The following is a 26,963-nucleotide window of genomic DNA, read 5'->3' as shown; positions in this document are numbered from 1 at the left end:
TCCTCCCTGGTTCATCCTAACACTCTGTGCCACGATCTACAGTGTGCTAGGAATCGCTTGACAATCCAGATGGGGCCTCTAAAGTAAGCCTACCTCTGAAAAGTAGATGGGAATGGGTTACGCCCAGCTGTGGGTGAGGCAGACGTTCCTCCTCTCCCCTTTCTCCCCTGGTCAGATCTGCAGCTTGTTTGCTAACCTCAACACCCATCTGTGGAAGAAATGGGCAGGGGTGACATCGAGTCTAAAACTCAGGTGTGATAATGCAGGAGAGTGAGGTAACAGGGCATGGGAGCCAGTCCCCCTAGGAAGGGGACCCTGGCTCCGTAACCGCCTCCTGTCCCTGTGGGATTGGGTGGCCGCCATTACCATTCAACTATGTTTCGTAACATAAATCCAGCTTTTATGTCGATCATCTTGATTTTAAGCACTATAAACACGCTGCTTTTATACCACACTGAGTAGAATCTGGGCCTGAATCAGAGGCAGGCCAATGCATTGAAAATGTTATTTTAGAACTCCAATCCTTCCTTCCTTCCTTCCTTCCTTCCTTCCTTCCTTCCTTCCTTCCTTCCTTCCTTCCTTCCTTCCTTCCTTCCTTCCTTCCTTTCTTCCTTCCTTCCCTCCCTCCCTCCCTCCCTCCCTCTCTCCCTCCCTCCCTCCCTTCCCTCCTTCCCTTCCACCTACTCCCTCTTTCCCTCTTTTTCCTTCCTTCCTTTTTCCTCCCTTTCTTCATCTCCCCTTTCTTCCCTCCCTTCCTTTATATTTTTCTTTTCTTTTCCTTTCTTTATGTTCTTTCCTCCCTTTCCTCCTTCCTTGCTTACCCTTCTCTTCCCTTTCCTTCTTCCCTTTCTCTTCTCTCCTTTCCTTTTAAAAGTTATTTGTAACATGCATGAGACCATGAGTATATGCACAGATGATGAGAGCTATATTTTATTTGATTATGCTTTCTTGCAGAGTATGTGCATTCACACAGAACTGCCTTCCATTTTTCTTTACCTCTAAGAATAACTGCGAGACTTTTTATAGATGGGAAGTGTGTGTGCAGCCTCCTGTCACCGCTGTGTTAAAGGGAAGGTTGCTCTGCCAGTGTAAACACACACCTCTTCTTGCCAGCTGGTAAATAGCTAGCTGTCTTTTGTCTAGTCCTGGAGCAACAATGCAAGTGTACCTGTCTGTTTCAGAGTTTGGCATTCTGTGACTCAAAGGGGAAGTCTCCTGCAGAGTTGTACCAAGATGGTTCCATTGTGACAGGCTTTCTCTGTTCAGCTAAAGGTTAGAGGACAGGAAGTGCTTGGCATGCTATAGAGAAGGCAGGGACCGGGGATTGCTGCCTCCGTAGGCTTCTATTTTTACAGAGTTCCTAGCAGTTTATGAGAAGCGCCTATCAAAGCATCAGTTAAACTTCCAGCGGCTCCTCTGAGCATCTGCAAGGAACCCGGTGACTGCACAACGGATGTGCTAAACAGCTGCCTTGAGTTCTGTGCAACTTTAACGTTGCTCTGTGCTGCCTCTCAGCTTTAGCAAGCAGAAAAAATGATGTCCACTGATCCTTTTCACATCAGTACCATGTGAGCAGTCTCGACTTCTTAGAATCTGCAAAACCAGAGAAAGAGCATGTTGAAATTAGTTACTGAAGAGTAGATCAATAAGTGGAGGGCCTGGAGTGTAGAAACACACTTCTATGAGCAAACCTTTCATGTTTACATAGGTGCTAGAGAGAGGGTGGAGGGAGAGCATTGGTGTGTCTGGTTAGGGACCTGGCCCAGAGAAGAAGGCCCAGGCTGGAATAATGCAGATGCAAATGACGGTTACCATTGGAACCTGGATTCTAGGAGGGCCGGGCCTTATGCATCTCAGCCCACCTAACAGAAGGTCTGTCATTCAGCTACAGCTCACAAAAAAGTAAACTGATGGGCATCTCAAACAAAACTCATAGTAACAATCTTCAGACATTTGAAGAAGTGTCATTTGAGGTGGGATAAAACTAAACCTGCATGGTGTTAAGTATTGCAATTTGGTTGAATATTTGAAATGAGGATAGAGTTTTCGATATAACGTCTTGTACATTTCATTGTTGAAATGGGTCCACTTGTATCCCTATTTAAACAATTTGTTTTTTCCCTTCCCATCCACAAATTATGCCAACATCAAATACAGTGAAAATAGGGGTTATACCATGGGGACATACAAAGCAACAAAGAAATATCTTATAAATGTGTTAGAATTTTCAATTTTATATATAGAAGGCTTTTGGTTTAATAAAGAAGATTACATGGGATTCAAGAAGCAGAATGTAAGCAGAGTTTGGCAGGGATTATGTATAATAATTAAAATCAAAGTAATTTTTGGCAGAGAGGCTATAAGAATCCTTGTAATAGCAAAACTCCATGATTCTGTGATAAGTATTGGTTCTGATATTTGGCTAGTTAGTAACAGAGTTTAAGCAAGAGCCATACCAGCATTTAATTCTGGTTCCATTTGATATTGCAAAAAAGAAATGGAAGTAAAATTGGATAAACTGGTTCCTCTCTGTAAATCATTTGGTAATGTCAGATTGGAAGGCAACTTGGATGGCTTTTAAATATTTTTCTCCATGTCTATATAATCATCTCTTTCCTGCCTTACCACTATATGTAGTTGGTGTGTGCATTTTAACATCAAGGAAACAATGAGGTTTTCTGGTTCTTTTCCAAATAAAGGAGATATTGCTAGCTCCCAAATTCATGTGACATCCTCCTAAGATGATAAATGTGTCATGGTCATTGACATATTTGACAGCAACCACAGGATTTGGGCGATACGTGCTGTCCAGAATACCGATTAGTTATAAAAGTACCCAGTAGCATTGAAAACATGCATAGCGTCTCTCAGACGACAGCACATTTCATTTTCATTTGTTGTAGGGAAAAACACAATAATTGCCTCAGTATCTGTTTTCTTTTTTCTTTCATGTGACGTAAAGGGAAGATCACTTGGTTAAACAATTGGTATTAAATTTTATTTGTAAATCTGTTCCTTAGGGCTGGGAAGGTGGCTCAGTGGTAGAGCGCTTGCCTTGCATGCATGAGGCCCTGAGTTCGATTCCTCAGCACCACATAAGCAAAAAGAAAAAGCTGGAAGTGGCGCTGTGGGCTCAAGTGGTAGAGCTCTAGCCTTGAGCTGAAGAGCTGAGGGACAGCGCCCAGGCCCAGAGTTCAAGCCTCACGACCGTACCCCCCCCCCCAAAAAAAATCTGTTCCTTAATAAATTGTTAGCTAAATTTATTTGCTTTGCATCTAAAGCCAAGGGTTTTGCCTTCCATATTAGCGTGACTTGGCAAACAGCTATGACTAGAAATGGTGTGTGTGTTGGGAAGTTTCCACGTCCCGTTCTATAAATCATCGTGTCAGCTCCAGCTCTTTGTGATTGATTAAAAAGAGAATGCGTCGGAATGACTCGCTGAGGAGAGATGATAATCTGACCGTTTTACTAGGTTATATATTACTCTGTTTATCATTTCCTCTTCGCTTTAGCGGAGGGGCTGACACGTTTTTGTCATTGGCAACATAAACACTTCTTGGTATTGTTATGGCACAAGGCTTATGGTGATGGGACGGCCATTTGTAGCACAGTATCACAGTCCATCAGGACTTTAAAGCATGTACTCGAGAGCTGGTGGCCGAAGACTGGCTGCGTCTTCTGTTTTTTCCTGGCTGGATTTTCCTTAGCTTTGGCAGAGGTCTGGGTGCAATGAAGTAAAAACCCTAACATAGTTTACTACTTTTTTAATATAATGGAAGAATGGGAGTTAAAAAGAATTATAAGATGTGTTAGAAGAGATTAACAAAATCTACTTCCTTTTGGGGAATGGACATGGTTATTTATTTATTTCATTTGCATCAGTTCCTTGGGTTGTTAAAGTTGTTGGCTTTATGATGGCATCTTTTTTCCTGTGGAGCATTTTTTGAAAGTTTTCTGAGACTGTGTGGTATGAGAATCAGGATATTGGGTAATTACATGTCATACAGACTTGTTTCCCTGTGAAGAAGTTACTTAATTTTGCGAAATCATAGTCTCCTCATCTTCAAATGAGTATAACAAGTGTCTCTTGTATCAAAATGTGGTGAGTAGAACCATAGCCAGGGACCTTGCAGGCTTTCTTTTCCTAATGATAAATTAGTGTTTCAACTTGTGTTCTGACACGAGAATAGTGAAAACCTCAGATGTACTATTTTTCCTCCTTGATTCAGTCAAGTAGCTACTTTAATTAAGTAATTTTCCCTCTGTGGGAAAAGCATTTGGTTTTGATAACCTCACAGGGAGAGGAGGGGTTGCTTTGTATTCCACTTAAAATAGAAATGGAGCCCACTGTGTGTTTCTCTTACTGGTAAATTTGCATGTTTTTACTGAAATTGCACATCCTTATCAGAGGTAATAAGCCACATTGAATTGGCTACATTGTGTTTTAAAACTGAAACATATATTTGACTTTATTGCATTTAATAAGCTTTTTTTTTCTTTACAAGAATACCTAGATTTTGGTTTTCAGTTTGTTTACTTTAGCTCATAGAGGACAAAATGACTTGGTGAAGAGAAACCTAAAAACAGAGTCGAAGGTCTTAAACCATTTAAAGTATCCACATTATTTGCTTATTTTTTTCAAGCAAAAGTATTGTATTTTTCCCTGTAGCTTTCCTGTAATAGATATCTTTAAAAATTATCCCTTCTTTTATAAAATAATCTGTGTGAATAGTCAAGAAACAAAGGACAGAATTTGGCAAAACTCGCAAGGCTTCACATATTTGAGATGTACATCTTCTTAAATAGGACATTTCTGGGATTTCCTGGATAACTTGAGGAATGTTGTGTCATGTTGTAAAGAGGAGGTCACACATGCCCTACGTGAGAGTTCTTTGAACTACTGGTAGAATAGAATTAAGCAACGGCTTGAGCTTGGATACAGCGAAGCCTTTCCTGAGGTGCTGGCTTCACAGAGATGAGGCGGGAACACCTGATTTGAAATCACTCTCAGAGCAGGCGGATATGTTCGGCTCGCTTTCCAACTGAGATGAGCAGATTGCCTCTATATGAAAACTTCGTTAGCTGGCAAAGCATAATGAAACCCTACTGCGTTCCACTCATTTTTATTCATTTTTTCACATTTCTGTTTGTGTTTTTCCTTCTCAGAATTATTTTCAAGGGTCTTCACCTGGGCCATCCTATTTTATCTTTAAGCTGCTATAAATTTGCAAAATTATTTTTATCATTCTGTCATATTTAGAACTATATGATACAGTGTTTTGAGAGTTATCCTTAGTAAATTCCTACTGTAAATAATAAGATGACTATTTCATGTAATTTTCATTATCTGTGGCACACAAGACATTGTCTGGCATATAGATACCTAATAAATAATGAATGCTGAAGAAACAGGGTCAGTAAAGAAATAGCACTTCCAATTTAGTTATTAGTTTGCAGCTCCATCCATTTCTAAAATTTTATGGAGTGCTTAGTATGTGCAAAATGTGGTTTAATGCTCAGCAATTGAAAATAGGGAGCTCTGCCCAGAGCATTGAGTAGAGAAGGGGTTTGTCGTCTTCACAGATTACAATATGGTCAGTTAGCCCACTTTAGCATCGGAGTGAGAGACTTGGCTGTGGTTGAAGACTAGAGCAAGTGAACAGTTCTTCCCTGGAGATGCCAAAATGAAATATACCTTGACACATCAGGAAGAAGTTGCCAGGAGAAGACAGAGTAATACTTCCTGTGAAAGTCATGTCATGTGTATGAATGATGGTATGTTTGGAAATAAATGCACAATGTTGGAAGCTAAGGAGAGTGTGTTTGTCAGTTTAGAGTTTTGCAGTGCTTTTTATAAGCATGTGTCAGAGATTTTGACTCAAAGATAAATTATTCACTTCCTGTCTTAGAAGTATAGCCATTTGTATGATGATGGCTTACTTGAAAATATATTGGACGCTAAGGAATGCATGGTGGTCAGTTTATAGTTTTTCAGTATCTTCTTTTATCCTATATTAGTTAAAGATTTGTGTCTCAAGGTTTATAAATTATTAGATTTGTTACTGAGAAGTTCAGCTTGCTGGGTGGGGCTTTGATGCGGATGCGGATTCTGAAGTCTGGCCAGGAGACCGAAATATTAGATTTGGCAGATGAAATCAAGCAGGGCTAGTGTCTTATTCAGTAAGATCACAGAGAGTCAAAGACAAATTTCTACTATTTGAAATACTGAAATTTTAAATTCAGCTTACACATGTCAGATCTGGGGAGATGCTGTCTCATGGAATCTATAGTTTATGGAATAAGGAAAAAAATCAAGGGGAAGGACAGCAGAGAAAGGGTGAGAGAAAGGGTGGGACAAAGCGTGGACCAATTCAGCAGTGAAACCTGCTAGATACTCTGCTGGAAATGAACTATACAGCTATGGAGGGAGGACAGAGTCAGAGGGGGGACACTGAGAGAAAACGAGGGAGGGGTAACGATGTTCAAAAGGAACAGGTAAGTTACGTGACTCCTGTAACTGTAACCCTCTGCACATCACCTTTACAATAAAATTTAAAAATCTTTAAAAAAAAAGAAAAAGAAAGAACTCATACAGAGGAATGAAAAAGATGACTTACTAACTGAGGGCCTAGCTTCCGTGCGTGTATCCTTGTGACAGAAGAGAAGGACCCAATAGGTTTGAATGTGAGACAATACGATGTGAAATGCTTAGGAGAAACCTCTGTGAAGAAAACCTGTATTATTCCAGAACTGTCCAGACAGCCCTCTCAGGATCTCTGTCCAGGCTTGTTTTTGTGCTTCTGTATTTCCCCAGTAGATGAGATTATATATTGGTGTCATGATTTCAGAGACCCATATTTTCGGCACTGGTCTTTATTTGGTTGTCTATTATTGCATCTTCCATACCTTGAATTGTGTCTGGGTCCACCTAAGAGCCCAGAGTGGACGTAGCTGAGCTGATGGATGGATGAACAATGTCTTCACAGTCTTCTCTTGGGTTGAGGTAGTTACTTGAGGTTCTGAATATACACTGATGGTACCAGAACTGTCAGTTGATCAAGAACAGGGCATGAGGCACTGAACCCTGTGGAGGTTGAGGGACCTACTGTCTCAGTCCCTGACGGAAACATCTGAGGTCGAATCGCCTCCTCTGAACCGGACAGGAGGGAGACCATTTTAGAGTTTCCAGGAGCTTAAGAAAAATGCAAACAATGTAGATTGCACATTACTTTTTTGCTCATTCATTTTAAATTTAATTTTTATTTGTGCAGAGTTAGCTAAATAGGACCATAAACTAGCTTAGCTTTTGAAATTTCTTTTTCATATTCCCCACTTTAAAACTGCAGCACTGTGGTTAAATAATTTTTAACAAACTGAAGCCAAACATCGTCTTTGATGGCTTGTCATTTTTGGTTTTTGAGGTTTTTCTTTTTTGTATTAACATTAATTATTTCTTTGGGAGAAAAAAAGGAAGCTGTGGAACTTTGACAAGAATGTGTCAGGGATATTTAAAACATTTATTCAACCAAATTAACACAACAATGGATAACTTTGGATGGATAACTGATTCCAAATAAGTTATGGGAAGACTTAGGCACACATGTGGGGGGGGAATACCCCAAAAATAAAGAAACACAACTAAGCTAATGGAAATGGTGAATTGAAGTAAAAAAAAGAACAACCCATACAAATACCAGCATTTGGGAAAAAAAATACTGAACACGATTTGTGTTTTCCTTGTGCGTCTTCCTGTTCTCCACAGGGGGACAATAATGCGTCTGATTGCAATCAAGAGCGTCTTGTGAGATTGCCAGCCAGCCAAGGAAGTTCTGGTACTTTCTAGACTGGGCTCTCTGTTCTCTCTAGACCCGGGGGACTTATGGTCTGGTTGTTTTACAGATTTACTTACGGTTCTTGGACTATGAGATGCAGAATTCGAACGAGTGCAAGAGGAATTTCGTGGCGGTGTATGACGGCAGCAGCTCGGTGGAGGATCTGAGGGCCAAGTTCTGCAGCACGGTGGCCAACGACGTGATGCTGCGCACGGGGCTGGGCGTGGTGCGCATGTGGGCCGACGAGGGCAGCCGCAACAGCCGCTTCCAGATGCTCTTCACCTCCTTCCAAGAACGTAAGCCCCCCGCCACCATGCCCCCTCCGATGCCCCCCGGGCTGCTGCGGCTCCCAGCCACTCCTGGGGCTTGCTTCCTGCGGGCCAGGTCTGGCCAGGCATCCAGAAAGAAGGCGCCCCCCCTCTCCGAGAGCGCCCTTCCTGCCTTGTGGTCCCATACCAGGAGCGAGTCCTGTATCCCTGGCCCCCAGGAGGTGCGCCAGCCCCCTCGTCCAAGTTGAGATCCTAAGACAGACACATAACCAACAGTGTGCTTCGGACCAAGTCTGAGATCAAACCTTTAGAAAGCTGGTTAAAAGCCTGTTGGGTGTTGGGCTGGGTAGAGTGTTTGCCTGGCATGCATGAAGCCCTGGGTTCGATTCCTCAGGACCACATCAACAGAAGTGGTGCTGTGGCTCACGTGGTAGAGTGGCTAGCCTTGAGCAAAAGAAGCTTGGGGACCGTGCCCCAGGCCCTGAGTTTGAGCCCCACGACTGGCAAAAAACAAACAAACCAAAAAACCTTGTTGGCCCATTATAGTAAGCTCCAGTCAGAGTCCTATATATCTCAAGGTCACTCCTGACCATTTTGGAGGTCAGTGAACGGAACGTAGTGGTTCAGGACATGTCTGAAGGGCACATGCATGATGTTCAAAGCCATGCAGCTGTCTTAGCAAGTTATATGTATTGTTATATTCTGTAACAATTATGGCATCAGTATATACTGATGCCTTCTCAAAAGCCTGGGTCTGTCCTATTGTAACAATTTCTGCAAATGGAAAATAATGCTGAGTAGTAAAGGCTTTTATTTTTGGTATTCCGCTTTTGTTGAAAAGGTTGAAACTTGCTCAAACATGGATTAATGCCTCAAAGATAAGAGCCACTTTTACAGAGTGTAGGGAATTCCTGAATACCATGGATCGGGAGGTGCCCAGGCCAGAGGACTTGGAAGAGGTGGGGTAGGGCCAACAGGAGACAGGGAGACAAATGAAGAGAAGAGGAGCAGAGTGACATGCAGTAAAGAACACAGTGTACATCCTACAAAATTAAGAAGAGAGAAAGAAGGGATGGGTAGGCGAGAGATTGGGTAATCATGATGAAAGGTGACACTGATCAAGATATATTGTGTCCATAAACTGCTTTGTTAAATGGCAACTCTACTTTGTACAGCGACTTAAAGATCATAAAAAGAAGAAAAGAACATCAGAAAGGATGTCTGTGAAGGGGGTAAGACCACAGACAGTGGTTCAGCCAGAAAAATGTATTCTCACCCAACCAGGTTGGGAGAAAGGAAGCATGTATGTTGGTCAGTGGGGAAAGCATCTAGAAGCCACGCTTCCTTTGAGCTCTAAAATAGATCATCTGATTTTGAGTCATTAGAGCTCAAAAGTGGCAGACCATACCATGCTGTGCCAGCTATGACACATAAGAGACAAGAGTGGGTTTTAATACCTTTTCATTTCTGGGCATCTGTCAGTGGCTGGACTTACCCACGAGCCATGCAGGGGGCCAGAGCCCTGTTCCTACATAGGAAAGGGTGGTTTCTGGACCTTTAGTAAGTTTCTGGCTGGGAGATGATGATTGTTACAATGCATCCCCTGTGATCCCCTCAATGCTCAGTAAACATCCACGGACACCTCGGAAAACCTGGCTGCTCATGCCTCATCTGAAAACTCACACACGGAAAAATCCAGTCCCTCATGTGAGCGTGTCACGGGTGGAGGACAGTGTGCTGGTGAGGTCACACTTGTGTGCTGATGAGGTCACACCGGCAGAGCCTTCGGTGGGATCAGAGGCCCTGGAGGAAGGCCTCCGAGAGTTGCTTGTGTCCTACAAGACACAGTCGGAAGACCCCCTGTGAATTAGGGCCCCTGTGAGTCAGGCCTGCACACCACAGGTACCCTGCAGGTGCCCTGATCCTGGACGACCCAGACTCCAGAGCTAGGAGAAACAAATTTCTCTTCCTTTTTAACTTCCTGGCTTATAGCATTTTGTGATAGCATCTTAAATTGTCCAAGACATTTCCAAAGGCTTTTTTTTTAAATTTGTATAACGTTGACTTTGTTTCTGCTGCACATTCTGGTCATCTTAAAGTGAGAAGAAGCATTTTCCACTTACGTTGTGACAGTAGCACAGCTTAATGCATGCAGTACCAAATTATCGATGATCAGAGCACCCGCACCTGCACGTGGGGTGTGGGGTCGTTCTAGAGCTCTGGCCTCTGGCATCCATGGCATTTGAGGCTCTTGGTCAGTGGTGTCTGCTCTGAATCATGTACCCAGGCTTGTCAAGAGATAATTGTATTTATATAATTTTTTGTGCCAGTCTTAGGGCTTGAACTCGGGGCTTGTTTGCTGATCCTTGAGCTTCTTTTGCTCAAGGCAAGCACTCTATCACTTGGGCCACAGTGCCACCTCTGCCCTTTTAGTGGTTAATTAGAGATAAGAATGTCCTAGACTCTCTTGGTATAGAAGACCCTTCCTTTGGGAAAAGTAGCAGCTGGGGGGAACACCCATTTTCATTTGGTAACTAATATACAAATGATTGGAAATGGTCTCAAAATGTCAATAGGATTCTTAATCCTTTGGCCACAAATTGATCAGAAAAGGAAAATGTTGGGGAGCGGCCCTGGCTAAACTGGGTGGCTGTGAACATGGAAGCTTCTGGCAACATGACAGTCCTTGAGGAAGAGAGCAAGGCCAGCGTGCTGCCTGCTCAGGCATCCTCAGCCTCCAGCGCTTAGAGAGCACCTCCCTAGCAGCTCAGCTGGCGGCTGAATGAAGACCTTGGTGAGGACCTTGGTTATACAACCCTAAAGAACCAAACTTGGACTGTGAAGGCGAAATCTAGTAAGAGGCCTCTCAGCACATCCAGTGTGAACAGCCTAGACTAGCCAGCACCCCATCACTGTGTGGAGGACCTAGCACCCAAGCTGCTCACTGGCAGAAGTCAGGAGCAAGGAAATAAAGGCGAGGTCATCATAATCTGATGACCTGTTACACAGCAGTAGAAGACTACTCAGGATCCCAAGCAGTTAGGATGACAGGCTTAAGACAACAACCACATCCAGCTACCTTTCTGTGGTGGTGGTTGTTAATTTTTCATTGGTAATGGAATTTTAACTCAGGGCTTTTCACTCACTAGGGAAGTACTTTGCCCCTTGAGTCAAACCTCCAGCTGTTTTTTACTTATTTTTTTCCCTCAGATAAGGCCTGTGCTTTTGCCTGAGCTGTATTTGGACTGTAATCTCCCTCTACAACTTCCAGAGTAGCTGGAATGACAGGCATGGAGCACCATGTCCAGTCTCAGAGCTTAGACCCTTGTGAATCTCCAAAACAGAACCTACTTGAATCCTTACCCAGATTTCTGACATGCAGAAATGTGCAATCATAAATAGGTATCATTTGGAGATGGAAGGTAAATGTAACAAAGTATTAAATGATTACCACTTCTAAGTTGGTAACTCAGAAAATATAGCAAGATATTGTATGTCAGCACCAACTGGAACCCGAAAGCTGAGGGACTGCTATTCATTTCTCAGCCTAATGATAACCTTTGATTTGATAAATGTTCATGGTGACATTTCCATTCTGCTGTGGAGGTAAGCAAGTCCAGTCCTCCTGTGTTCACCCAGATCAATCCACTGGGGCCACTTCTTCCGAACACACGAGTTCATACCTTGATTTCTGCTCCTACTCCCACCAAAGCCTGCATTCATTTGCTTGGTGCTGTGAAGCCACGTTCTGTCCCTGGGTTGTTGATTTTCTCCTGCTTTCATCTGCTATTTGACTCTTAACAGGTGATAGCTGATGACTTCGGGGTCTGATCCTACCTAGAACATGGTATCATCCTCCTTTGTTTCTTGTCCTATCAGCATTCTGAGCCAGGCACAAGTGGCTCACACCTGTAATCCTAGCTAAGTAGGAGGCTGAAATCTGAGGATCACAGTTCAAAGCCAGCCTGGGCAAGAAAGTCCGTGAGACTCTTCTCCAGTAAACCACTTAGAAAAGCCAGATGTGGCACTGTGACCCAGGTGGTCGAGCCCTAGTCTTTAGCACAGAGAAATTTGGGGACAGAGCCCAGTGCCTGAGGTCAAGCCCCAGAAAAATACACAATCAATCAATACATACATACATACATGCAGCATTCTGTGCTGAACACTGCAAATACCTAATTTTGTAATAGCTAAGTATAGTGGTCAGGTTTTTTAATGTCCTCAATGTCATGGATTCTAAAGAGAAAAATTAAAGACCATAATTTAAATCTTACTTTGCAAGTGCAGTGTTCAGTGGAACTATGAGAAAAAGTATGAAGTACAATGATGGTCGGTTCAGACTTACCTTTCCCATTAATTTTCACAGGAAAAACAGGATGACTTTAAGTACTTTTTGTTACAGAAAAAGGAATTACAATATTTTTCTAATTCACCACCCTGTCTATATAAAGAATCAGAAGGACAGAATAAATATTATATATCTCATTAAATGTTTTACAGTGTTGTTCATTCAACAACAATATTTTTTCCTCTGGAAAAATGAGGCCCTACCATCATTAATTACAAGTCTGGGGTAAAAGTAAGATCAAAAGCAGTGTAGGAATTCTGTATTCCACCAACTGGAGAATGCCGTGTTATCAATAATAACAGTCTAGACTGTAAGCTGATGTCTCACCACTGTGAATTGATGTGTTTTTAAAAGATTAGAAACACTTTATTAATATAAGAAGTATTTACTTATGTATGTTGTAGAGCAACATAAATATCAGTCGGCATAGATTTAAATATCAACAGCACACAAACTAAGCTCGGAAAATATTTGACAATATGTCATATTTTGGCATAAAATAGAATAAAACATGATATGGATAAGAAAAATACCACTCTATTCAAGTCCACAACATGAAATAGGTATTAAGATAAAAAATTCATAGTGAACATACATAGAGAAAATGAACTTTAGAACAAATGACAAGATACATATACAAAGTACATATTTATTTTTCCCTAGGAATAAGAAGTTTATACGGCAGTAAGAAAAGGTTCGGTTTGGAAACTGAAGCAAATTAAAATGAATAATTTATAAAAGGAGTAAAAATGGCCAGCTTGTGGCCAGCTCGAAATGAAGGCGTGAGTGCTGTGGCAGGAAAATAGCTGGAAAGAGGAAGCTGGGCGCTGGTGGCTCACATCTGTAATCCTAGGATCACAGCTCTGAGCCATTCTGGGCAGGAAAGTCCTTAAGAAACTTATCTCCCATTGAGTAGCAAAAAGCTGGAAACAGCTATGCTCAATGAACAGAGTGTAGGCGGGGGTGGGGCGGTGGAAACACTTGAGAGAAAGGGGCCTTGGCGCTGAATTTAAGGCTCATTCCCACCCGCTCCCCCCAAAAATCCAAAATAGTGAAGACAAAGTGGAGGTTTCAATTTGTTTTTTTAGTCTAAAACTCTCACTGCTATAAATATACATTTGTGATATTTAGAATAACTGAGGCAAACTGGAAAAGTGCTAACTTGAGGACCTGGGTAAATGGTTCTAGGAGCATACATCCTTCTTTATTTGTGCACATTACTCGTTTGCTTTGGCAGAAGGTACATAATGCAAACCCATAATGGTATATCGAAACCTGTCTTCCTCCCTAATTAATGATGGAGGAAGTATTCTACTACTTAAAGAACTTTTTTTTTTGTTTAAAAAAAAACAAAGGCAAAATGGGGATTACATTCAGATATATCTATAATTTTGGCAAATGTTGATGTGTTGGGAATTTTAGAACTTTTAAAACATTTGCAGAAATAGATTCACAAAGTAGCCATTTGTAAAAAGCATTTTCTTGTTCAAATGAATGTCATAATGGAATGGTGAACATTTACCTACATACGCGTGCCACTTTCTTGTGTGCAATGCCTGGACTATGGTGTCCAATCTCTTTTCTAGAAAATGGGAGACATTACGAGAAGGTAGGTGACATTTTTAAGTATTTGTATCTGGAACTGAGGAAATGGTCAGTACAAGACAAGGTTGTAGCTGGTAGAAAAATAGCATTTTGAAATTATGTTAGCTAATACTTTCTTATATAGTACAATTTGACCCTGTAGAAAAGGAAAAATAGGCAAAACTTTTGTTACCTGCCAGGATCCAACCCTAACTTTCTTTTCTCTCCCTTCTCTCTCTTCGTCCTTTCCCTATTTCCTCTCTTCAACTCTTTCTTTTTAAAATTTTATTCATTTAAATTATTTATTTATTTTTCTTTAAGTAGTTTTCTAAAGGTATTTCAATTCAGCAAGTCAGTTTCTGAATCCACATCACTTTTCCTCAGTATTCTGTGTATATTTTTACATTTGTTCTGCATTATTCCTACTGTTATTATCTTTAAATAGTTGTACAAAGGAGCTTCAACTCAACATGGTGGTTTATAACACTGCCTTTCTTTCTTCTTTTAAAACTTTTCTCTGGGTCCATTTGAACTATCAAGAAAAATCTCTAAGGTTTTAGGTACATAGATGCAGATCTTTACAAAATAGTAAAGTCAATATAATATTTAAAGTTAAATCTCTTCATAGACACACACAGTTGTCCTCATTTTAATAAGTTCCGTATCTACTCGTGTGCTAACAGGAAATAGTGTAGAAGGTTTTAGGGCAGTGCTGCCTTGGCAGAATGCAGCTCAGGAAGGGACCCTGTGACCAAGAGTAAGAGCAGCAAAGCTCCTGTGATCTTTGACAGGGTCCTTGGGGATAATCTGTATCCATCACTCTGATGCTGATTTTATAGCCACAGTAGTTGAACAGCTATTACCACAAATATGTGCTGTACAGTGATAGCTAATTGTTATCTTGAATCGTTAGCAGTTGAAGAATCAGAAACTTGAGGCAACATAATGTGTTCGTGGTTGGCTCTCATCATTATTTACTGCAGGTTTGCTTTCTGGAGGTTGGCACATTCGACACAAGGCCAATATTGTACCTTGATATGAACAATGTGTCTAAGCTAACCAACTGTTTCAGATTTATATAGATAAATCAGTCTCAAAAACAAACACAGGAACACATGTCCAGTGCCTAAAAATAATCAGCATGCAGAAGCAGTTCAGTATCAACCTGTTGTAATTTTAATGTCTAATGGCTCATGAGGCAAAGCCATTGGGCAGCTGATTCAAGGCAGATGTAATGATAGTACAACATAGATAATAAATTCTTGGATTGAAAAGAGAATAAATATTTCATGGTGAGGTCGACACCAAAGAAGAGGGGAAAAAATCGTCTCTATCTGTGGAATACGGTTTTCAGATGAAAATATTTTTCTCTTTCTGTATCTATTATTATTTAGGGCAGTGTGAATAGGCAATTTTGGTCCAACATCGAGGAAGAATCTTTTATTTGTGTGAAATTCAATTGAAGTTTTGTAAGCAGAATCCCTTACATTAGAACAAAGATTAAGATAGATCTTTCTTTGATGATGTTAGGGTGTTTTTTTTTTTGACTGAAACTTAGTCACTTTGGAACAGAAAGTTTTGGAGACAATCATTGATTTTTCTAAACAAATATGAAGATGATAAAGGATAGGAAGAGAAGATGCACAAAAAAATCTATCCTTGGCTTCTATTTGCTCATCATTTTTCAAGTAAGATGTCATTTCTTCTGATTGCATAGTCTTGGAGCTGTTTTTAGCTTAAAATATGGTGGTAGGGAAGTTTTTCCATTTATTTTGGAAAAAATATTTCTTGTGCATGGCTCACTATGTATTTGCGTATGTGCAATCCTGGGCCAGCACCTAAGGGCCAGGCTCTGTCCCTGAGCTTTTGTGCTCAAAGTTAGGACTCTACCACTTGAACCACAGCCCCACTTTGGGCATTTTGTATTTGGTGTTTAGTTGGAGATAAGAATCCCATTGACTTTCCTGCCTGGGCACTGAGATCTTCAGATCTCAGCCTCCCAAGTAGCTATGATATACAGGTGCAAGACACTGGCATCTGACTGTATTTTCTATTTATAACATTCCTTGATCTGTCATTGGAATATCACAAGGATAAAGACAGTCAGCAGCAAGCTATACATTTTTAAATCCACTTTCTGTATCACTCAGGGCTCAGGACAGGAAGGGGGAACCGGAGAATTAAGGGATGACATGGCCCAAGAATCACTGTACTTCAATCCTGACTTACAGCGCTGATACAACTGCATAGTATCAATTAACTAATTTTTAATCCAGTTTCTCAAAAAAAATCCATCTTCAATTGATTATCCAGGATAAAGGGTCAAATACTAAGAAGTACTGTGGGAAAGAAAATCAAAGCCAGAATGAGGCGCGCAGTGGAGAGGGTTGGGACAGGCACCTGTGGAGAGGGCCGGAGGGCGGGCTCCCGGTGAGCGCCACATTGCTCTGTAGCAGTTGGAAACCCCTGTGTCCTGAGTGGACTGTGGAGTGGGAAGGATGTGAAGTGTTTGCAGAGGAAAACAAGGCCTGATTGCTACTTTCTGACCTCCACACTTCTGGTGGCAGCAGCCATTGCCAGCGGTCTCTCCGTGGACCCCGTGAAATCATGGCTTGCACGCGGGTGCAGGTGTGGAGGGAAGAAAGGCACCTGAGTGGCGGAGGGTGCCTCATCCACTGGGCACACCACCAGGAGAAGCCAATTCTAGTGTTCTCTGATACCTCAATCCCACGTGCAGAGGCTAATAGGAATTTGAACGCTCATAGAATGTCCGGTTATCAGCAAACAGAGCAGAGGATGAGCCCAAGAGAAAGGCTTAGGGTCAGCAGAGGTCACCCACGAAACAAGATGAAAGAACAAGAAAGAAGTGTGATGACAGAACTGGACTGGAGCCAACTGTGGTATCTGAGAAGAATTACCACAGACACCTAAGCTGATATAAATTACTATTGAACAGTAGCGCTAGCGAGATCCAGAATGCAGTGTGAAGCCATGACTTACTTGTGGGATGTGGATATGTGTTACATCTGCATGTACATCAACGTGAAGCCTCGTTTTCATTTCTCAAACCAAAGACGGCCACAGAGTAGGCCCCAGAACATCTTGAAGATTAGAAAGCTGTAATAAATTACTCTCTGCAGGCTGATCAAAGGTAAACCTAAGAAATAAAGGAGGAAGATGCAAAAGCAACCTGAGCAGTTTCCTCACACTCTGGATGTTCTTCCCAGGTCCCTGGCCTTAGCATTCAAAGCAGAAGTAGAGGAAATGAAGAGGATTACAAAGCAGAAACAGGAGACACACAGGAGTGTAGCCCTGTGGAGGGTGGGACTCGGGGGAGGAGTTATGTGAGGGTGAGCTATTAAGGATTTAAAATTTCTTAATTAGAGAATCAAAACTGTTTTTTCAATATATGAAACAAACATTGAAAAACACAGTAAATCCATAGTCAACATCTTTAACATTATGATACTGTGGCTTGTGACTATCAGTCTTCCTTTTGTCCTTTCTTACCTAAATAAAATACACTTAAAATTACTTTGTTGTCTTCTAGCAATTAATGTGTTTAAAAAGTCGGTAAAATGTAGGTATGGACATGTTTTAATAAGCGCATTTAATCAAACCTTGATGTATTTCCGTGAAATCTGGTAGATGCCTGCCACCTTCTGATCAGAGTGAGAATAACTGAGTACTCAAAAACAAAAGGTCAGGAGAAACAGACTTTAAATTCATTAGCTGCTTTTAATATGACAAAGTACAGGTGTTATACAAAAATTACCACTTGGTTTAAAAACCATGAAATAGAACATTGAATTTTTAAATTAACACTTTGTTTTATTTTCACAAAAATTTCTGATATCTCCCTGATTAAGGACCTCTATTTTTGTGGCTGTATATATACATATACCTATGCCCAGAATATGCACCGAAAATTATCAAAAGTAGATATAACCCTGTAACTTGAGTAAATCCCAGAAATGCTGGTTGCCTACATTTTGGCTTATGCATTTTCTGTAAAAATTTTCCATACTGTTATGTTTTTAATAATTCTAATTTTCAATGATGTATATCCTCATTTTGCATCAAAATTTTCATCATAAACTCCCCAAATATTCTATATTACATTAAGGATGGAGATATTTTTATCTCTGATTTTTTTTAATTCTAGAACAATACTTTCCAGATTTTTTAAAATTTATTTTACCTTGTCTACAAGGTGATACACAAATGGAATTAAACTTATTTGAATTACAAATGGGTAGAAAGGGGTTTCTTTGCTGCACAATATCTCTGAACTTTGCATTCTGCACAAAACACAGAGTTTCAGAAAGCAAATAATATAAATTCCCATGTCACAAAGCATTGGTGGTACTCATTACCTGACTTGTGTAACTAACCCCTCTCTATAGTATCTTTACAATTATACATATGTATATATATGTGTGTGTGTGTGTGTGTGTGTATATATATATATATATATATATATATATATATATTAAAAACATTGGTGGTTTTGCTAGGCTTCTCTGTGCTGGGTAAGTTCAGAGTATGACTGGGATCCCCAGAAAAGTTCTAAGAATGCTGGCTTAATTTGGTGGACAGACAGTGTCATTTTGTTCTTCAGCAAAAGGGAAATGAGTTTCACTGATGGCCTGTTGCATATTTGAATTTATGAGAGAAATGATCAGAGAGAAACGATATCAGGAATCTTCAGAACACAGTAGTAGTGTCTCTAGGACAAAATTTCTTCTGTTCAAGCTGTATGGCATGTTGTAGATCTGTGGTTAGCCACAAAAGTGTTTGCTTTCTTTCACTGAAGTCTCTCTTCTCTCTCTCTCTCTCTCTCTCTCTCTCTATGTGTGTGTGTGTATGTGTGTGTGTGTGTGTGTGTGTGTGTGTGTGTGTGTGTCTGTGTGTGTGTGTGGTTTGCCACTTGCTCAAATATCCAAGAATCAGGTAAAATAGAGGAGAAAAGTTTGGAAACATAACTTAGAATAATTAAAGTTAGTACAAAGATGCACGTAACAATTTAACAATGAGAAGCAAAACACGGATCAATGCCAATTTATTGGCATTCCAGTGTTACCCATTGTATTCACATAAACTGCTAACAAGCAATAAGTGGTACCAACTGATAGTCTGAGGGCTTATAATTAGTAAGCGATGGAACCAAAACCACAGTACTGAATTTCACTCCCAGTTTTCTTTATATGTTTAACTTTTTAAAACTAAACCTTACTATTCAATCATTATTTTTGAAACATCATAGATGGCCAAGAAATATTTGTGTCTTTTAAGACATTCTTTTCTCGGTACATAACTATATTTTCACAACTGTAGCAATTTATTAAGTAAAGTTTTCCTACCAAAGTGTTTTGCAGCCAATGCAGTCTATGTGTTGAAAACTCCTTGAAACTGTGCACAAATTTGACAATGTTTATTATCTGCTTACCCGACCGTGTCAGTGCTAGCAAAGCCATTATGGTTGGCTACAGAAGTTCAAATTTAGTTCCATACTGAAAAGCAGATTTTCACAATAATAGATCATTACACTTTACAGGGTAACAGTTTGCTCATTAGGTCAATAAAGTGTTAAGTGCAACGCTTTTCAAAATGACTAAATCATAGTCCCTGTAGTTTTTCCAATAGACTTCATGTTGTGTTACTGCCGGAGAAGAAGCAACTGTGTTGAGTGAGAGAGGCTGGGGACAAGGGGAACATTCTGCTGGCGTGAGCTCTACCATCATCTTGTTTGGATGATCAGGAACCTTCTGTGTATCCTGAATGACCAAGTTGCCTGTGGAAAGTACAGTTCTGAACATCTTGAATAACAGCAATGCAGTGAACAAACTAATGTTCTCAAATACAGCACATGGTTTTAAAAAATGAAAAAGGTATCGTTGTGATGGCAGGTGTTGGACAATATTGACCGATTAATCATCATTATGGATTAACCAACATGATTCTGTCTTTTATAATATACATTTTCTAGCATATACATCTGTAAAAATGATTTCAGAGCTATTACTGAAATACCTAAATACCTAAAAATTACATTTTATGTCTTCTGTGCAGTGATTGGGATGGTAAAAACACAAGTGTAGCTTTAAAACATTTCTGTGCAATGCAGTCCACAATATCTCTATCGAGACAAGTGTGTGTGTGTGTGTGTGTGTGTGTGTGTGTGTGTGTGAGAGAGAGAGAGAGAGAGAGAGAGAGAGAGAGATTGCATGAGGTTATAGGGGTCAGTGTTTGTGTTACATTTCCAGTAATACTTGGCATCTGTCATACTTCAGAATTATTCCGGTGTTCCAGTTAAGTGTTTTGACACAGCAAAACGAAATGTATACCATCCGGGTTTTGGTGTGAGGCATACTTTCTGTCTGTGGTATGAATGTCCATCAGCACATGAGTTGTCACTAAGCGCACATTGCAACTGCAAACAAAATGCAGCGGCTCTGTGGCAGAGGCCCAGGCTGAGGATAGCGAGGGTTCTTCCCCCATGGAACCCAGCAAGACCAGCCAGCGCTGGGAGCCAGCAGGAAGTCGGGCATCCCCACAGGCCAGGCCTGGGACTCAGGGTTCAACTCGATGAAGGGCAAATGCTCCCTTTAGTCTTGGTGCCTTTACTTCCCGTGTCTTCCTGCCGAGCCCGAGACCCAACTCTGTCTGTCTTGTTCTGGATTTCAGCTCCTTGCGAGGGCAATACCTTCTTCTGCCACAGCAACATGTGCATCAACAACACGCTGGTGTGCAACGGGCTCCAGAACTGTGTGTATCCGTGGGATGAAAACCACTGTAAAGGTAATGACTCGCCCGCCCTGACCTTTGTGTAAAGCACAGGCCCCTGCGTGTGCGAGGAAGTCCCTAGGCTGTAGTGTGAGACCGTGTTCAGGACTGTCTCCATGCGCATCACCACCAGCTCACGAGCAGTTCCCTGCGTCCTCCGTGCTCATCCGAGGACCTAGGGTTACTCTGATCCTTGCAATCTCACAGGAACCCACCTCGTGGCCGTGGGGGACAGGGAGCTCTTGGGGGCTGTCTCCCCACCCAAGGCTGCACCTGTCACCCACTCCAGCTCCTCCTCGTTGCTCTTGGCGCACACATGCGGGTGTTGAAGGGTGCTTGTGCTTTCCAGCACTTGCGCCCCCGTGCCTGCACGGCAGTTCTGCTCTCTTCCTCTCCGATGGAAGAAGGCCCCTGTGCCCCTGCCCCTTCCAGTAGTTGAAGCTCGAAGCTCCTTGGAGAGCTCCTTGCATGGGTTCTGCTGCATGTTGTCAAGCTCAGAGTAGGACATGGGGTTCAGTGTTGAACAGTCTGGATAGGCCGGTGGGCGGGAAAGCCATTGTTCTCCACTTGACCTGCAACATGAGGTGACAAAATGCCTTCTGTGGAGAGGAGCAGCGTGGCTGCCCGGACTTGAGTACCAGGCAGGAGACGGGTCAGGGCTCACGGAATGGGCATGGGGGTCCCCTTCACTGCTTCCAGAGCTAAGAAGTTCTTCTGCCTTCTTATTCATTCTCTTGTAAGGAGCAAACAGACTCCTTGGGATTCCAGTCACTTTTCACTTAGGGAGGTTAGGGGCGCAGCTCAGCACAGACCCCGGGGTACGAGAAGGACCTGCGTGTGCCCTGAACGTGTGTGCTGTTCCTCACACTGGGTGTGCCCTGAAGCCATGTGCGTCTCCTCACTCTGGGCGGATGGCTGGAGGACAGGGCTAGTGGGTCTCTAGAATCATCTATACGTCTTGTGCTTATTCTATTCCTGAAATATTTTATACATTACTGAAAAGAGGATGTTACGCCCTCAAATACTTGGTTTTGTTTCCTACTTCTCTCTTCCATGTATAAAACTTCTACGGCATGTCTCTTGAAACTTGGTTGCCGGCTCCACGTTTATAATTGTTCTATCTTCCCGATGGATTAAGCCTTTTCTCATCATAAGAGGATTTGGACTTTGGTAATATTTGGATTCGTAAAGTACTTGGTCAGAAATTAGTCACTGGGATGTCGATATCACAGTCTGCACCCTGTTCCTGTTTTTTTCATGCTGTTTCTGGTACCCTTTGTTGGTGCCTGCCTCTCCCCAATGGAGTTCAGCTCCCATGAGCCTCATGTGCATATTGCCCATGCATTACGTTTCTGTAAGTCATACCCAATAGTCAATTCTGTAATAAAACACTTCAACAATAAGTGAAGAAGGCAGATAAAATTTGCATCTGTACTATCTTTCAGGTGTATTTACACTTGCCTTTGTGGGCTGTAGTTATTTTGGTTAAATTCGGTTGATTTTTTCGTGTAGAGATGCAACTGTCTCAGGCTACTCGTTTCCAAGCTCGGGGCCTCTTTCAATGTTTTATTAAAGATAGCCATTTGGCACTGGCTTCTTCATTTGTGTTTATTGGGCTGTGTCATGATTTCAGTTTCAGTAGGGATTTAGTTTCAATGTGGGCTTTGGCCCCACATTTGTTTGTTGCTGGGTGAGGATTTCTGTTTCACATGAATTTGGGGATTTGGGCCCACAGTGATTTCTGTCTCACTGGCTGTCGGGATGTTGGGTTGCATTTGCTTACCGTGTTTCCACAGGTCACCTGGCCGTCTCCCGCCTCTCCTGACAGTTCCTCAGGTGGCTTTCTGGTGAGAGGCCTTCCTGTGTCATGCGTCACTCTACCCCGTGTTGATTTTGAGATTTATGTCTGCTTTCTGAACATTGTTTCTTTTTAATTAGCATCTAGTAGTTGTGTGAGGGATGTTACTGTGACAGTTCTCTATCTGCCCATCTCGCTCCCTCATTCCTTCCCTCTCTTCTTAAAACCATTCCCACAGGTTTCCTTGTTCTCTCCTCACCTGCATTTAAAGTTCCTCAGCCGCGCTTCTCTTCACTCTCTTCTCCCTTGGGCCTCCGCACTGCTCCCCGTGCCTGTGCCTGCCCCGATCGATCGGCGGGGTCTGCTTCCTGAGGCTCTTGTATCTCCTCGTCAGTGTTTTTGCATGTTTGTTGTACAAGGAGGTTTCGCCGTGGCAACTCCCAAAAGCACGTGTTAGAATTCGGTGGGATGATGAACCTCCTCCTCTAGAATCTCTTTTGTAACATTTTCATGGAGGCCTGGGTGTGGGCCTTGCACACTCCTCCACATGGGGTTTGCTGACCTCGGCGGCTGAGTTTTCTCACTGACTTCTGGAAGTTTTCAGACTTTGCTCTTCAAAATATTTCCGCTGCCACTCCCCTCCTCCTCCTCCTCCTGTCCTGCTGTCTTTGGTCTTTGGTTATTTGCTGAGTCTACACTCATTCCATGCAGGATTTTTCCTGTTCTTCTTTAGACAGAGTAATAGTTGTCTCTCCGCACCTGTGCAAGGAGTCTGTATGGTCTTTTTTGGCCTTTCTGCAGAGCGCTGGAGGGGGGAACGGGATGCAGTCTGTTCTTCAAGGAGTCTAGCAGCTATTCTTACCTCAGTACATCTCCACTGTATCCCGCCTCACATGTACCAGACTGTCATCAGACTTCTATTTTTTTTTTTTTTTTTGGTCGGCTGTGGGGCTTGAACTCTGGGCCTGGGCGCTGTCCTTCAGCTCTTCAGCTCAAGGCGAGTGCTCTACCACTTGAGCTACAGCGCCACTTCCGGTTTTCTGGTGGTTTATTGGAGATAGGAGTCTCATGGTCTCTCCTGCGGGCTGGCTTTGAACTGCGATCCTCAGATCTCAGCCTCCTGAGTAGCTAGGATTACAGGCATGAGCCACCAGCTCCCAGCTTCAGACTTCTATTTTTGGCGGCTTAATTTGGGAAAGAGTCCATGCAGACCCTCCACTCCCATCCCAGAGTGACCATCTTGAATTCCTATTGAAAGAGCTTTCTGGTTTCAGGATCTTGTTGGTACAATATAACATTCTGTGGGGTTATTACATCATCCTGCAACATGTTGCCACATCATTGTTATCAAATCACGCATGAGTAGAGCACGATACAGTCCTGTCCTAAAGAATGGATAGTTTCTTATAACTGAGAGAAGAAAATAATTTAACACTTCCAACGTGGCCAGTGGGTTCCTAATTGTCACACTACAGATCTTCACTAACCTCTGTATCACATATATGCACACACACATGCATGTGTTTACACATACAAACTATGTGCACACATGTATTTATTTCTAGCACGGGCTTCGGGCAATGGGACAACGATTTTAAAAGTGGAAGAGAGGGCCCTTGGGACACTGGGGCACTGTTTGCATATGTTCCTTTAAACCTGCAAACCTTCTGTGCTCAGCCTAGTTAAAGTTTTCCACGTGCCTTGTGACCATGATATTAATGCGTGGTGGGTTGTTTCTCGTTTTGTTTTGTCTGTCTGTTGTCTGCACTCTCCTACCTACAGAAAAGAGGAAAACCAGCCTGCTGGACCAGCTCACCAACACCAGTGGGACTGTCATTGGCGTGACTTCCTGCATTGTGATCATCCTTATTATCATTTCTGTCATTGTCCAGATCAAACAGCCTCGTAAAAAGTACGTCCCAAGGAAGTCAGACTTTGAGCAGACCGTTTTCCAGGAGGTGTTTGAGCCTCCTCACTATGAGCTATGCACTCTCAGAGGGACAGGAGCGACAGCGGACTTTGCAGATGGAGCGGATGACTTTGACAGTTACCACAAGCTGCGGAGGTCATCGTCCAAATGCATTCACGACCATCACTGTGGATCCCAGCTGTCCAGCGCTAAAGGCAGCCGCAGCAACCTCAGCACAAGAGACGCTCCCATCTTGACGGAGATGCCCACCCAGCCCGCCAAGCCCCTCCTCCCACCCGTGAACAGGAGAAACATCCTTGTCATGAAACACAACTACTCCCAGGATCCCGCAGATGCCTGCGACGTGGACGAGATCGAGGAGGTGCCCACCACCAGCCACAGGCTGTCCAGGCACGACAAAGCCGTGCAGCGGTCAGTACCCACAGATGGTTTGGGATTTGCTTTGAGTTTCTGGGTGACAGCCATCTCTTAAAGACTCAAAGCCTTGCAAAACATGGATCACTCGCGTTTACTTTTCTCCCCCTGCTCCTCCTCTTCCTCCTCTTCCTCCTCCTCCTTCCCCCACTTCTTCCTTCTCCTTCTTGTCACTTCCCTTGGGCCCAGGGTCGCAGAATCTTTCCTCTTCTTTTTCCGTCTCCAGTGACTTCCTTACTCTTCTGAAACGACCCCACCCCTCCCTGTAATTCACACATAAAGAAACCTCATACCACACCAAAGAGCTTGGTTTCCATCCCCACACGCATAGTGACGCTCATGAAAATGGCGGCAATTTATACTACAGGTGATACTGCCAACTTGCTCCCTTCCACATGGTCATATGAGATCCCGTCATCTATGTTTACATATTTTAAGATTAAAAAAAATGACATTTGGAAACAACTACCTTCTCCAGATGGATATCTCATCTTGTTGAGTAATTTTAAGGCAGCAATCACAGATTTTGCAATATATCACATCCATTTTTGGCCTGGAAATGCAAACAATTTCCTTCCACATACCACATAATTACACATAATAGTACAGTATACTGAAATCCTGCACACTTATGTTTAAATAAGATACTATTGTAGAAGTACATATTTTATTTGCTTACTTAAAAAATATCTTCTATTCATGTTTATTTTTATGTACATATGAGATAATTTGTGCTGTGTTATCGACCATAAAATGAGTAACAGTTGGGCACTGAAAAGTTAAATTAAAAAATATAATTCCAGCATCCAGTCTTTATGCTATGTGTGGCATGCTTGCTTATATTGTTTACTTTCTGAATTAGCAGGTTTATTTGCCATACATTCTAAAAATCTACAATATTTTGATTGATCTTACTGATTTTTGCATGCAGATGGCAAGCAACTATTTCCACACTTTTATCGATTTCAGTATGGGTACTTTTAAGTAAACGTGTTGGTGTGTATGTCTGTTTTGTGCAAATATTACTTTGTTGAATGAAATAGCTGTAACATTCCAGGTTCTGCCTCATTGGGTCTCTAAGCAAACACGAGTCGGAATACAACACCACGCGGGTCTAAAGAGAAAACAAGGTAAGTGAAAGCCCTCGGCTCCTCCCCCGCCCTGTCTTCCTCCATTCTGCGTGGTTCTGTTGAGGTTGTCTTGTGGTTTTATAGGGACTGTGAGACGTTTCAGTATTTCTTGAGACACCTGTGCATTGCACTTCATCACTACAAATGCAGTGTATCCAGTGGTGGTGGGGAATGGTTTTAGGAGAAATGCAGTTCGTGTTCTTCCGTGTCATGGATACTGACTTCATCGGCTAAATGCTACCTATTTGAAGGTCAAGACACTGAACCTAATGAATTGTCTTACCATAAGAAACTCAGTGTTTACCTAGTAGAAAAAAGAAATAGAGCATTCATCCTTAACATAACCAAGATGGATATCCTAAACTAGCAATTAGTTATATAATTTGTCAAGATCCCGTTCAAAAGTCAAACACGAACTGTCTGGAGGTATTTATGAAACTTATGTAGCCTCTTTGTTTGCATGAGTAAGTAGCTTAAATGCAGCATGTGGTGTCCAATGTTATCAGATAAAGTGTGAAAGCTTGTGAATGAGCGAGGAGCCTTCTGCCTGAGGTCTGTGTACCCCACTCTGTCTCTGCATCGTGCAATGGCTTCATTTTCCCAGCTGAGCCCGTTATTTGCGTTAGTCTAATGGATCTCCACTTAAATTTTCTAGACGGTTAATCTTTTCCCAACCCTTGGAGCCTATCAGCTCTACTCTTGAATTAGATTGAGCGAACTGTCGTGTTCTAAAGCACCTTGATAAACTGGTGTCTTTGTGTGCATTTTTTTCATTGGGAGAAAATGTTTTAACTGTGCTTTACTTTCAGAAAGAACTCTTTGTACAAACATGGGGACTGTGAAAAGAAAATTCTATAGTGAATTGTGAAAAG

At 42.1% G+C, this 26,963-nt stretch overlaps 1 protein-coding gene across 1 annotated transcript in view; it reads left to right on the top strand.

The window, feature by feature from the left end:
• Neto1 (neuropilin and tolloid like 1) overlaps positions 1-26,091 on the top strand; it is a 97,266-nt gene extending 71,175 nt beyond the window's left edge. The window contains exons 7-10 of the mRNA XM_042693511.1: positions 7,900-8,128; positions 20,721-20,834; positions 24,400-24,958; positions 26,019-26,091. Of these exons, the coding sequence (XP_042549445.1) occupies positions 7,900-8,128; positions 20,721-20,834; positions 24,400-24,958; positions 26,019-26,079 (963 nt within the window). The 3' untranslated portion in view covers positions 26,080-26,091. The remainder of the gene's footprint in view (positions 1-7,899; positions 8,129-20,720; positions 20,835-24,399; positions 24,959-26,018) is intronic.
• Positions 26,092-26,963: the final 872 nt, after the last annotated feature.

This window comes from Dipodomys spectabilis, unplaced genomic scaffold, assembly GCF_019054845.1.
Source record: "Dipodomys spectabilis isolate Male_0828 unplaced genomic scaffold, ASM1905484v1 ptg000169l, whole genome shotgun sequence".
NCBI lineage: Eukaryota > Metazoa > Chordata > Mammalia > Rodentia > Heteromyidae > Dipodomys > Dipodomys spectabilis.
The sequence above is the reverse complement of the archived record's forward strand: the minus strand, read 5'-3'. Positions and strand labels throughout refer to the sequence as shown.